The 14168-nt window shown below is 35.9% G+C and overlaps 1 protein-coding gene across 26 annotated transcripts in view; it reads left to right on the forward strand.

Annotated features, from left to right (window-relative positions):
• DST (dystonin) overlaps positions 1–14168 on the forward strand; it is a 488734-nt gene extending 474566 nt beyond the window's left edge. For 10 of the 26 annotated variants that reach the window (XM_015136594.3, XM_015136600.3, XM_077999798.1 and 7 more), the window contains 11 exons: positions 186–349; positions 1149–1311; positions 2129–2283; positions 2454–2528; positions 3423–3440; positions 6206–6323; positions 7644–7715; positions 8637–8836; positions 9244–9354; positions 12151–12274; positions 13140–14168. In XM_015136594.3, the coding sequence (XP_014992080.3) occupies positions 186–349; positions 1149–1311; positions 2129–2283; positions 2454–2528; positions 3423–3440; positions 6206–6323; positions 7644–7715; positions 8637–8836; positions 9244–9354; positions 12151–12274; positions 13140–13402 (1463 nt within the window). In that variant the 3' untranslated portion in view covers positions 13403–14168. The remainder of the gene's footprint in view (positions 1–185; positions 350–1148; positions 1312–2128; positions 2284–2453; positions 2529–3422; positions 3441–6205; positions 6324–7643; positions 7716–8636; positions 8837–9243; positions 9355–12150; positions 12275–13139) is intronic. The other 16 variants (XM_077999802.1, XM_077999790.1, XM_015136619.3 and 13 more) reach the window with 7 other exon arrangements.

Consider the following 14168-nt stretch of genomic DNA (forward strand, 5'->3'; position numbering starts at 1 on the left):
GTGATCCTTAATAAGGAAAACAGATTTGGACCTTGACATTTTACATCATCTAAATCAGGATACTTTTACTTGTACAAACCCACAATTAAGTTGATGCAGTCTTAGCTAGGAGCAAAAAAGGTCAAGCCTTAACACATTTCAGAACCCTGGAAACTGCCATCCTAACTAAAGTTATATCTTCACAGGAAAACGCTTTCCAGCATCAAGCTTGTATCCTTCTGGGTCACAGACACAAATTGAAACCAAAAATCCTAGGGTTAACTTACTGGTGAGCAAATGGCAGCAAGTCTGGCTCCTGGCGTTGGAAAGAAGGAGGAAACTCAATGATGCCTTGGACAGGCTGGAGGAGGTTTGGAAATTCATACCCTCATCACCTTATTGTCATTTGCCCTCATTTCTCGTAACACATGGCCATTGCCAAAATCTTGGTATTTTTTAACTTTTCTGATAATAAGCAAACTCTTGCTATTCGAGTACATTTTTAAATTCCAAAATAAATACCACAAGTATGTGTGATTTTGTGAAACATTGATATATAGGATTTGGATTTAGGAAATCAATAAAGTAAAAAAAAAATGATTGTATTTTAACAATCAGAAGCTGATTCCTTAAGAATAAAATCTAACTTGACATAATGTCATAATGTTTGCTGGCCATTCTGCCTGGCAAATACAATCATTGATATTTCAGATCTTTTGATTGTGTGTATTTGATTACCTAAGATTTCAAGTTTTGGATTCTGCAATTGGGAAATTTTTAGAAGCCCTGGGGAGTTAAGAGAGTGGCTGATAGTGCAGAGGGAGAGAGAGCAAAGGGTTAGGTAAGTGCTGTTGAGCTGGACCTGCTATCCCAGTGAGCATGACTAGTGGTGGTACTTAGAGCCAGACCACCTTTATGACTTTGGCATTAATCAGAAATTTACAGCGTAAGTTTTTAGGAATTTTATTTGTAAAGATAAATCAGTGACAGAAATGAAATACATTTTAAAGCCAAAATGTTTCTAAGTCCCCTTGGCAAGATAATACCTCTTTTTGAAATGGAAAGGATATGTGTACTACCTAGAGAATCATTTAAAAAGTTATTCATATGTATAATCTACAATTTTAGTACAACATTAACTCAACCAAAATACCTTTTGTCCTTTTTAGCTGAGGGAATTTGCTAACTTTGATTTTGATATTTGGCGCAAAAAATACATGCGATGGATGAATCACAAGAAATCTCGAGTGATGGACTTCTTCAGGAGAATTGATAAAGACCAGGATGGGAAAATAACACGGCAGGAATTTATTGATGGAATTCTTTCCTCAAGTAAGTTCCAAGACAGGTGACTGTAACTAATACAATTTTTAAAAGAAAGAAGCACATTTTAAAATTGTGGGTCCAGTGAACTTGTGTTACTAATAAGGCATTGCCTTATAAGTTGCCTAGGAAGTCACTACCCTTAAAAAAGTGTTTTTTGGTAAAATCTGTCGTCTGGATTCAGGAACACTCACTACCTGTGTGATCACAGATATGTTGTTCCCTCACTCCACTGAGGCTGAGAACTTGTTAGAATAATAAAGTCAATAATATATGATTCTTAAGGTGTTTTCTGTGTGTGTGTGTGTGTGTGTGTGTGTGTGTGTGTGTGTGTCTGTGTAATAGGAAGTCAATAAATTCAAGTCCCTTTCTTTTTCATTCTAATTTACATTCTGATCTAACTTTGTCATTAGTAGGAAATTAGAACTCTGTAAAACTTCTTAAGATACTTATCACCTTCTTGTTTGATGGCCCAATCATTTGTATGTGATTTCCCTGACAGATGTTACTAGATGTCATTCTTAAGGTAAATTTCATAAATTATTCTTTGACTAGTAATTGAACCATATAAAATTGCCAATGTTAAACATTTTCAACCTAAAAAAAACAGCATTTTACATGATTCACCTAAGTAGTAATTAAAGATAAGTTAAGAGTATATATAGCTCTTCATTTGCTATGATGTAAATCAGTTTTTTAAAAAAGGATTTTAACATGTTTGATCACTGATGATTTAACCAGCCACATTGAGATTAAAATGTGCAATTGAGAATACCTTGAGAAAGAACTAACAAGTCACTACTTATCATTGTTTTCAAAATTTTAGAGTTTCCAACCAGTCGCTTGGAGATGAGCGCAGTTGCAGACATCTTTGACAGAGATGGTGATGGATATATTGACTACTATGAATTTGTAGCAGCCCTTCACCCAAATAAAGATGCATATAAACCTATCACAGATGCTGACAAAATTGAAGATGAGGTACTCATTATCTTTCCATTGCGTATAACACTGATAGTATGTTCTGCCAGGATATCATGCACAATTCGTACAATCATTTTATTTTCACTTTAATTGTAGTGTCAAAGTTTTAAGGATTCTACTATGTAATATTAACATTAAAGTAAATATTTCATCATTGTTTTTGGCAGGTGACAAGGCAGGTAGCTAAGTGTAAATGTGCAAAGCGATTTCAAGTTGAACAGATTGGTGATAATAAATACAGGGTAAGTTTTCAAAATAATGTTGTAGTTCCTTTAAAGGACATAAATTGAAATCTGTATATAATTTGATCTCCGTTGTTTTCCAGGAATCTTATTTATTTATGTTTTACCTCATATCAAAATTTAATGGTATATGAAACTCTTATGTTTAACATTTTAATTTGTATAATGGTAGCCTGCATTTTGCATATTAGGAAATATCTTTGACATCTACATCATGCACATTGCCTTTAAAGAAAAGTTATTCACAAGAAAATACTCAAATCTCATATATTTAGGTTGCTTCATATTATTTTATATTTTATTATGATTAGAAGTAAGTTTTCAGATTTCAAACAAGAAAGCTGCTCTAATCCCGAACCACAAAGTTAAAAATATGGACTCACTTTAATAAATAGGAAAAAAGAGGATAATGTCTTCTCCACTTGTGCAGTAATTTTTGCTTTTATTAAAAATCTCAATTAACTTGGTTCACTCTCTTCAAAACAGAAGAACAGTGTGACTTCATTACTCTTTCTCTATTTTTTTTTTTTTGGAACATCTCTTATATGTAGTAGCTAGATAGGAAATGTGCTGAGTTTCCCCAATATAGTGTGTTACTTATAAATGAAACATTATTTTTATTTTTATACTTCCATATTAAAAAATAGTCATCAATGTATTCAAAACTTTAACTTAAATTTGAAATCCTAAGATTTTCAAAAATACATGTACAGAAAATAGTCTGATTATTTGGTTTGAAATTGGGACAGATTTCAAACTGGGTGCCTGCACATCTCTAAACTAGATACTACATCCAGAAGCACAGAGTGTGAGTATGTGTGTATGTTCTAGAGTCATACAGAAAGTTTCCTGTTGAACTAATTGTGTCTTTCTTCCATTTTTCATTTTTATCAGTTCTTCCTGGGAAATCAGGTATAAACCAGTGGAATGTATTCTCAAGTTCCTGATGATTTTTTTTTTAACTTTAATTCATAGTCATTAAAGCTTGCCATGGCCAATCTTTCCCATGCTGTCTCCCTAGCTACTATATTGTTGGTTGGCGTGGTGTTTCTGTAAGCGCTATAAGGGTCCTTGATCCAGGATTCCTTTTTGCCTTGTGTCTTAAATGAGGAGATTACTTTTAAGCAAACCAGATAATGAATTGTAGCTTGGCTTGCTACAATGTTACAAATGCAATTTTTAATTCCCATTTTTGATAATATGAGCATATATTTATGCTAATACTCATTGGAACACAAATTTGATTCTCCACACATCTCAGTGTTAGGCTCATTGATGTTTAACTATTTAGGACACACGGTCTACAGTAGCCCAGGAGGATCAGCCTCAGGCAGTGACACGGGAAGACAGAGAGCCAAGAGGTCTCCTTGGCACTCAGCCGCGAGTAACAAGTTCTCTCCAAAGAAGCTATTTGCCATTTGTTCAAAATCACTGATTTTCGGGGATTGGCATCCTCTGAGTAGAAATGTTAACTCCGTAGGCTTTAAGTAGTATCATTCCTTTTGAGGAAAGTTATTGCTGTAACATATGCAGAATCTTAAAGTCACGTTTTATGCCATCTTGTTCGAATGTTTATATTGGCACTGAAGTCAATATAAAATGTTTACGTTGACATTTAAGTCAGTATGAACTGTCTAGTGGCACTACATCATGATCAGAATTTTGAAACTAAAGACAAGAGATGCTCTGTTTTGATTTAAACATATTCATGAGCTTTTTTTTTTTTTTTAACTTTATACTTTGGAAACAACCATGCTATCTATAGTACCTGACCATATTACATTAGATATGACTCTGCCACTCCATTTTAAAGCCATATTACATCTCAAGCTTCAAATTATCTATTACCTTCATTTATTGCAAGCAGATAATTTATTTTTAAAACTTCCATTAGTTATAATATAAAACATAAAATGTTACTTTTCCGTCCTTGCAATTTTTGGAGTCAGCAAATGAGAGTGAATCTTTTATTTGCAGAGAGGATGAGAGAAATACTTACCTCAAAAGGTTTTACTCACTGAAAGCACAGTCAGCAACATTAGTCTGTTTTCTCTTGTCTTGTGATTTGGTTATTGGGAAAATTTAGAGAAATTCTGAAGACAGTGTTAGTTGTCTGGAGAATACCTTATTAAAATAGAAAATTATTTGTATTTATTACACTTGAAATATCATCTCTATAAGGAACTTTTAGTTATTTCCTTATAACTTTTGTTTTGAGTATAATCTTGAACCAAAATCATCTAGTCCCATTATCTGGTTCCTTAAGGGTAATTTTCTTTGAATCCCCTCCTTTCCCTTTGCTTATTAGCAGCACCCAATTTTTTCTAACAAAATAAATTGACACTTTTATTTTTAAATTTTAATTAACATTTCAGGAACAATGATAGGAAAGTTTAAGTCTCAATGTTTAAGAAAAAAAGATTTAGAAATAGTGGTTTTTAAAAGTTTGATGGAAAAACACATGAGTTCCTGCTGGTGCATTTTACATGCTTTCTAGGTCCTTCTGAGTTTTAGGATCCCGAGGGGTTTGGTTGGTATTGTTTTTGGGTTTTCTTCTTGAAACTCAATATTAAAATACTAAAAAGTAGCAGATTTTTTTCTACTTAGAGTTTTCTGCTTATCCATAATGAGCCCAAATAAAGTCACAATTGTATGTTACCTGCTTTACAAAGAAGCCATTTATGTTTAATTGACTGTTCATTTTGCTTTCTTGTCTGCTGGGATAACAACTGTGAAATTCAGTCTGGTAGTTTTTATGAGTTGGACATGAACCTATTAGAAATGATTTAAAGTATAAAATCATTTCTCACAGGCTTTCAAAACATAAACCTATGATCAGAAACCTGGGATCTAGATATTTATTCAGGACTTGCAGAATTTGTAGCATATCTACATTGTTGGAGATCTATTGAAAGGGCAAGAAAAAGATGATTGCCTCTTAGTATCAACAATTATGGTACAGAGAACTGTGAGAGAAACCTTTTAGATTTGGCAGCCATATCATTAATAATGTGTCATTGGCTATTCTAATATTACAGTAATCTAAAGTGGCATATTAACCCAGCCTTTAACAAATTGGTTTACCAGATCATTAGGGATGCAGAAATTTTAGTTGACTGTGAAATTTGTACAAGTCATACTCATTTACTTTATTCTTAAGTCAAAACTGCTCTTAGAGAAAACAAAATGAGTTTATAAAGATTTCTCACAGATTTCAGTGGAAAGCAGTTTTACTGTAAGAGATAGTTTTAATGAAGAAGAATCAAAGCTTATTAAATTTTTCTTAGAATCATCTTATTTTAGATAAGCCCTGGGCAAGTGGGCCAATGCTTACTTTCATGGCTATGTTTAATTCCTAGAAACATTTTAAAATTACTGCCTTACTAATATTGTTTCTGTCATAAGAAAGAAAAATACTTTTTGGACCAAAGCTTTGATAGTATACTTGATAACCTTTGTAATCTTTTTTTTTTTTTCAAACTGTTTCCTTTGGGCTAAATCAGCATGCAGCTGTCTAACGCAAATCATTACAAACCCCCTTTTCTGAGATTTTACTAATCGCTACGAACTAAGCAAGAAATTAAAGTCGGTTGCTTTAGCTACTGCAAATTGCGCATCATCCTGCAGTTTAGAATTATTATTGACAACTAGAGGTTCTTTCTTTCTTCACTGAACAGTTTGGAGACTCCCAGCAACTGCGACTGGTCCGGATCCTGCGGAGTACTGTGATGGTTCGTGTTGGAGGTGGATGGATGGCACTTGATGAGTTCTTAGTGAAAAATGATCCTTGCAGGGGTAAGGAGATGCTTATCATGATAACATCATGAAAGTATTTCAATTTTATATTATTTTCCAGCACCAAAACATACTGGGCATAATTTGGTCATTTATTCCAATAGTGAATGTTTCACATTGGTCTGTCAGCCTAAAGTTCCCAAAGAACCTGTGGCAGTCATGTAAACCATGTTCTTCTCATTTTTTTCTTTTTTTTACTTCTTCTGGATAAATATGGTGGGCAGGAAATACTAGAATCCATTTTCTTTAGGAGACTTTTATATCTATGATTTTCCAAACAATTATACCAACCAAGGAAAGGATTTTGTCTATTATTACATAGCAAAGTAAGAGAAAAGAAAATTGAGGCGATGAAGACTGAAAATACTGGATAATAAAAGTTTAAAGGTCAAAGTTTTTATGAAATGAAGGGCAGGTGAGGAAAGCCATAATTAAAAAATGTTTAAATAACAATCCAATGCTAACTTGACTCTTTGAAGTTGCAGATTAGAACATTAAAAATATAAACATATAATACTATAGCTCTCTACATATCTTCCAGCCCAAGTCCTAAGTTAGCTTTTAGTTTTTCTGTTTTCAGATCCTTCTGTCAATGTTTAAGTTCTTAACCAATTTATGTTACACGTGGTCATTTGATTGCAATTTCTAATTAGGTACCATTTACTCAGTAGGCCCATTTTTCTTCCCCTTCCACCCCCCAAAAAAAACCCAATAAAATTGTTATAATTTTCTTTAACCTGTGAGCTCACTGTAATCCTTTTTAGCAAACAGCAAATGTTCATGTCAGTGCTGCCTCCTTCGGCTACCCAAGTGGGAGCCCAGGTTTCCTCCTGTAGGTCCTCTTGATTTTGGTGATGGTGTCACCATCTGGTACGCATAGACATATCAGAGTCATCAGGCTTCTCTGCCAAGGCCACCATGGATTGTTATACAATCATATGCAGTAACCCTGCTCTCTCCTGGCCAAAGACACACCTGTGAGAGAAGTAAAACAAGAACAAAAGCTCCTGTTTGTTGTATATTTTGAAAATAATGTAGCCTAAGGTGAAATGCATCTCCATTTATGAAGAAATCAGAACACGTTGTGTTCTGTTGGGTTGCTTACGAAGGTTAGCATGGCTGTGGCACAGTCTTCCAAATACATTTTTCTTATTGAGCCAATCCTTTGAGTGCTTCTTTTCCTGATGCAACTTTTCTTCTAAAATGTGTGCTAAAGGCTGGATCTGAGCACCCTTTGCATATTCAACTACTGTACTTTGTTTTCTTCTTCTGCTAACAGTATTTTTTAATGTGATTGGTATCCTGTGTCATTTTTTCTAGTTCATCATCATGGGAGTAAAATGTTACGTTCGGAATCAAACTCTTCAATTACTACTACTCAGCCTACTATAGGTTGGCAACCTCTCTCTTTGCCTCTCCCCTCTTTCCTTTTCTCTTTCCTACTTTTCCATTCTTGCTTCAGTCATTTATTTTAAAATAACATGCTTTATCCATCGCGTATGGCTTAACTCATATCCAACTGAGCTGGTGCTTCCAAATTTAAAGTCTGAAAATTTGATGCACTTTGGTTGTGTTACAAATGCAGGTGTTATAAGTGATCAAACACATGCTAACACGTTGCTCATCGGGTTCTTGTGGAGTGTTCTCCGTGTGCATATGTGTTTGTATGAGTGCTGCATCACTGATTACCTCACAGATCCTTGGGTCTGGTGTTTGTTATTGCATGTTGGTAAAACAGTTTTTCAAGGCATAAAATAAAAATACTAGCTGCCTCATTTAAGTGAAAAACCCAGAAGTTTATATGTTGTCATCATGACTAACAAGCCATCATTCATTCTGTGTAATTATATTGTTTAATTAATCCCAATGTTGAAATACTGGCATTCTCTTTGCGTCAATAGTACATGCAAAAGACACAGTCCCTGCCTTACTGGTCTGTCTTCTCAGTGTGGTGAGAGGGTAATGAAACCATGTGGGCATCAGTAGCTGGTGGATTAATGATATTTTAGCATGAGCTTTCCATTTTCATGCTGACACTTTCTTTAATAGTGGTTATTCTTGCTGGTGTCTAGTATTAGAATAAGCACACTTTATTTTTTCCTCCCCAAACTCACCTGTATCCAAAAGGAATGCATTGTAAAGGAATGCATTTAACTTTTTGTTATGCTGAGTTGGAGTTGGCATGGCAAAAAGATGTTCTTGAAATTCTCAATGTGATCTCTGGTGCCAGGTGGCTGTTCTTCCCATAAACGATTGAGCGCCTCTTCTTTTCCTTCTTTTCTTTGTGTGCATTGTTGTGTGTGTGTAAACCAGCCAAAGGAAGGACAAACATGGAACTGCGTGAGAAGTTCATTTTAGCAGACGGTGCCAGCCAGGGTATGGCTGCTTTCCGACCCCGAGGCCGAAGATCCCGGCCATCATCACGAGGCGCTTCACCCAACAGATCCACTTCTGTGTCCAGTCAGGCTGCACAGGCGGCCACCCCACAGGTCCCTGCCACCACCACACCCAAGGTAAGACTCAGGGATGAAGACTTTTCCTCCCCCTTTGCAATCAGTTTCCCAAGTAGACTTTTGAATGTTCTATTTAGGGCCCTAGAATTTGTAGGACCAGCTATCTCCATTTGTGCACCTTCTCACAATATAGAAAATACAGGATTTTTTTTAATATGCTTTTGCCTAGTGCCTCACATAGAGATGATCTATTTAGGGAGCCTTTGTGATCTTCCAGATTGATTTTTCTTTTTAAAGCTTCATTCATTTTTTTGGTGTGTATGATTTGCCATTGGATCTTTCCACTTATTTAAAATTGTTATTATTCTTACTGTGAGATGTGACTCTTTGCTATGAGTATCTCTTTCTGTGGCTTTGGTTTTTTTATCTGCTATCCTTTTCATTTGATTTGCCATTGTTCCATACAGATTCTCCATCCTTTAACACGCAATTATGGTAAACCATGGTTGACAAACAGCAAAATGTCAACTCCTTGTAAAGCAGCAGAGTGCTCAGACTTTCCCGTGCCATCTGCAGAGGTATCGTAAGGCCCCAGAGTCCAGTCTTAACAGTCTCCTTTAACTGAAACTATCACCCACTAACATTGCTTCACCACTCCCTTAATATATGTACTTTGACAATCCTATGTCTTTTTATACACTTCTATAAAATAAGTATCAACCCAGCAGTTCTTGGAAGATGTGAGAGTAAGAGGTTAACAGAAAAGATCGTCTGCAGCAATTTAAACAGTGTCAGTTTGAGCCAGTCACTCCTGCAGACTACCTCCTTTTTGTTCTCATTCATACTTAGTTCCACTTTTATCTCTTGGGAGAGTAAAATATAGTAGATTATATCCAGACTTAAGTAAAATTTCTTTTAAAGCTACTAAATATACTAGATATAATGTGGTCAAGAAGTGCAACACATTCCCTTCAGATGGGAGTAAAAGGCAGTATCATTTGCAAGAGAATCACTGAAAAGAATGTTTACTGAATGTTCACTGTGGGCATGGTCCTTCTGAATGTCTGTTACATTTATACCTGCCCCATAACTTTGGGCGGGTGTGTCATAAGCTCTCAGTATCAGTGCAGGGGGTCAGAGGGAGGCTTAGGTATACAGAAAGTTATCTGTCATTTTCAACAGGTAATAAATGTATGGTTTTTTTTTTAAGATTTTAATTACTAAGCATGCTCTAACTTTTTAATACGGCATGATTTATGGGGAGAAGATATGTAGGTGATATAAAATTTGCCAAGATAACTCATGTATCAGGTCATTTACATTCAACTGAAAATCAACCGTATATCTTTTTAAGAAACTTCACTGTAAAACAACAGACATAGGCACAAAATAATCAGATATTTTATTAGAATCCCAATAATTAATGGGGAAAAATCCCTAAATACCTTTTCTTGAAATTGAAGAAGGTATTTCACCTTAATTATAAAGGACGTAACTTAAAGGCCAGGATCCTCAAATAAAAGTAATGTAATAACTTTTAAAAGCCCCCTTATGCTTTTCAAAACACTTTCTTCTCTCTTCCTTAATCCTCACGTTAATAATAAGTGGCAGGCAGAGAAAACAGTGTGTTACCTTCATGTCTCCATGGAAATCTCGTTGCTGATAAGTGGGAGAATTGGAACAAAAACAACCCATTCTTTAGTGTTTCCTCATTTCTTCCTCTTCATTTCCCCAAGCCCCAGATTTCCACCCCTTCCCACCAAGTGGGCGATGTTAGTATTATATATTACTTCTAGAGATGTCTGTCAATTATTATGGATCTATTGTAGAAAAAAACTGAGAAAGGTTCAAACAACCTTAGGGGACATACTAACATTTACTTTAAATATTGAAGGCTATGATGCTGTGTTCAAAATTTTTTTAAGTGGATACTCTCTCAAATTAAAGTCTGAGTAGTTATTTTGACTAGTGAAAAACTGTGTTTCATTTCAAATAACCTGATGAAACAAAAAACACCCAAAAAACAACATGTTTCTATGGGAGGGACTGTGAAATAAAATCGAAACAATCACGAAGGCATTCTGAGAAGAATGACTGTGGTCTTTCACGGTTATGAATTCTGACACCTTGAGTGATATGTTTCATAATTTGTGGATTCTCCCTCGTGTTGTTGAGATTCTGTTTAAGTCAGGAATTTAGCTAGATCAGCATTGTCAGATCTTGGGCAAATCATGTCCCTCCTCAGGCTCTAATCTTTCACATTTTCAAGGTTATGATTAGGTAAGCGTGAGGATTAATCGTGGTTATGTGTGTAAAAGTATTTTGAAAACTTGAGCATTCTGTGTATACAAATCACATATAAATACTACACTTAAGTATATGAGTAGTATACACATATGTAGATAAATGACTTAATAAAAGTAGCTCATGTATCAGATGGTTATAACATTTTAAGCTAATAAAGGGAAAATCAGTTGTTTAAAAATATACATGTAATTTGTTTCGATGCATTTCCTCCAAATAATTCTCTGGCTGTGCGTTCATTGAGGAATATTATATTACATTCCTTGTATTCCTCAAGATACCTGGGTTTTTTTTTTTAACTTTGGGAGAATTTTTTAAATGTTGTAGTGATCTGGAAAAAGTGCAATGATTGTATAATAAAATCTCGTAGTTATGATTGTTTTAGACATTCTCTACAAACTCATATAAAGATTGTAAAAAAAAAAAATTTCTCCAAATGTTGCCTAATATTTTGTCTGTAAAGACTGTAGAAGTGATAGAGCCAGGAAGTGAAGCGATATGATAGCAAGTTACTTAAAAATCACTTTTTTTCTTTTTGCAGTTAAGTTTATTTAAATGATGTGTGTATCCATTATTTATTTACTTATCATTCTGTCTCTATCTCTGCCTAGCTCCGTAAAAGCAATGGAGGCAGCAGAATATCCAGGCACAGCTTTTCTCTGCTCCATGCCCCCTCTATGCATGGAGTCACCATCTTTTTAGCAATACACCATTACCTCTGTAATATTCACTGGCAGTCTGAAAGATACTAACATACTCACCGTTTAATTTGTCTTTTTCTCCTTGCCATCACTTTTATGCTCAGTTGGGGGGGTCTCCATTTTGTTTTCTCTTCAATCATGAATTCATATTGTTTAGAAAGTTTCTTTTGAATTCTGAGAAAGAATAAGAAATTAGAAGAGAAAATCAAGTGAGAACCCAATGCCTTATTTAATTGAAGAGTTTCTCCTGCTCCACCTCCTAAAGAGGAATAGTAGAGAGTTTCCAGCCATGTGTAAAGAAGTGGTGTCAGTGGAATATCATGGTGCAGGAGCAGTATTTTGAAATGTCTTGTCACTGGTTAAATACAGGGAACGCCAATACAAGGAAGCAAGCTTCGACTTCCAGGATATTTATCAGGGAAAGGCTTCCACTCTGGGGAGGACAGTGGCTTGATAACAACTGCAGCTGCCAGAGTCCGAACACAATTTGCTGGTGAGTGTGGTGCCCTTCTTTTTTTAATGGCTTTTGCAGCATGGTCATTTGAGGATTAAAGTCCCTTTTCCTCCTCATTGGGGAAGAAATTACAAATTGACCCTCAGGGGTCTTAAAATGATATGTAGCCCTGGTCCTCCAAAAGTCAGGGATAAAGTGAGTCATGGGCACAAGTATCTAAAAGTGTCCAAGAAAGATGAAAGAATTACCGTAGAACAGAAGAAAACATACAGTGGTATTCTACGCCTTCAAGCTGAAAGGTCTTGGCTCTTCTACCAGCTCAGAGATTGCAGAGGGTCCTGTTTTGGGGTGGTTGGAAAAACCCAGCCACACTGAGCCTCACACCAGTATATCTCACATTGCTTCACAAAATAGCGAACCTACTAATCTCTGGGTTCTGAGCTCAGCAAGCAAGACGCTTCTTTAAAGTTTCCAATCTCCTCTGTTGAATTCCTGTATTCTTGGAGTTACCTATTCTCGGGCAAGACTTAAGCCTGTCTTGTTTGTTCTATGTTTGCATCACACACATCCCTGGATACCTAATTTAAACTTTAGAAAGCACAATCTTAAAGGATAGGCATATTCCTTATGTCTGTTTGCAATAAATGGAATCCTGTGTTACGTAGGGGAAGCTGAAACTTACCTTTTAGATAGAAATCTAGGCTTTTCTATATTATGTCTACTTAGAGTAAGCCTGCATCATACCCTTGTGTAATAGGGAAAGGCCGTGAATCCAAAAGTGTTTTCTGAGTGCCTACTACACACCAGGAAAAAAAGTTAAGATTAAAAGTGGCATCAGGTTTCAAAAATTAGTTGCAGATGGACCCAATAATAAGGGTGAGCTGTCTCTACCTTCTTTCCTCAGATTCCAAGAAGACTCCCAGCCGACCAGGAAGTCGAGCTGGAAGCAAAGCTGGCAGCAGGGCCAGCAGCCGCCGAGGCAGTGATGCATCAGACTTTGACATTTCAGAAATCCAGTCCGTGTGCTCAGATGTGGAAACTGTCCCCCAGACACACAGACCTACACCCCGAGCAGGTTCTCGGCCATCCACAGCCAAGCCTTCAAAAATCCCCACGCCCCAGAGGAAATCACCTGCCAGCAAATTGGACAAGTCCTCAAAGAGATAGTGCAATTGGTTCTACCAAGGCCCTTCCTTGAGCATTTATTATTTAAATTTGAACAATGTAAAATATGGTGTAGAAATTCTTGTGAATTATTGCAAGAGGCGAGTTTAAAATTCTGCAGATGGCCTTATTTGTGTATTTGTCTTTTTATTTTATCTGTATAATGTTTTTGTCAGATATTCTGGGGTTAAAATCACATCATATGTGAGGAGGAAAAGTTTAACATGAACTAACATTTCTGCACTGTAACGTGCAGGGCACACACTAAACTCAGTTACTGTACCTACAGGTAAGTCTACATCCTCTCTGACAGCCACAGCACTATATCAATCCCTGACGTTAAGGATACCTCATGACATTTTCCTGTTTTTATGGAAACTCTGAGAAGCTGAATGATACATGCGGGGGATATTTTTTGAGATGATTTAAATGTAACCCAAAAGATGGAAGACAGAAAGATAAACGCACCCACACACAGTCTTTGCAGTATCTGACAGAGAACTCACAGGAAGTTACTTCAAGCACTTGCCAGTACTATGATATTCAAGTACCTTGCAGCATTTCTGTGCCATTGCTTTCAATGAGGCCAGAGGCATCCTGGATATTAGACCTATTATACTGTAAGAATATAAGTATAAAGTGCATTCATATACATGTGAGGTTTTCTTTTGCTTGAGTGGACAGTAGCACCTGTATCATTGAACTCATTTTGTATCAGAGCAATTTTGCTTGCAGAAAGCTATGAAATAAAACATGTCCCTTAACTGCA

Source organism: Macaca mulatta, chromosome 4 (assembly GCF_049350105.2).
Source record: "Macaca mulatta isolate MMU2019108-1 chromosome 4, T2T-MMU8v2.0, whole genome shotgun sequence".
NCBI classification, from domain to species: Eukaryota; Metazoa; Chordata; class Mammalia; order Primates; family Cercopithecidae; genus Macaca; species Macaca mulatta.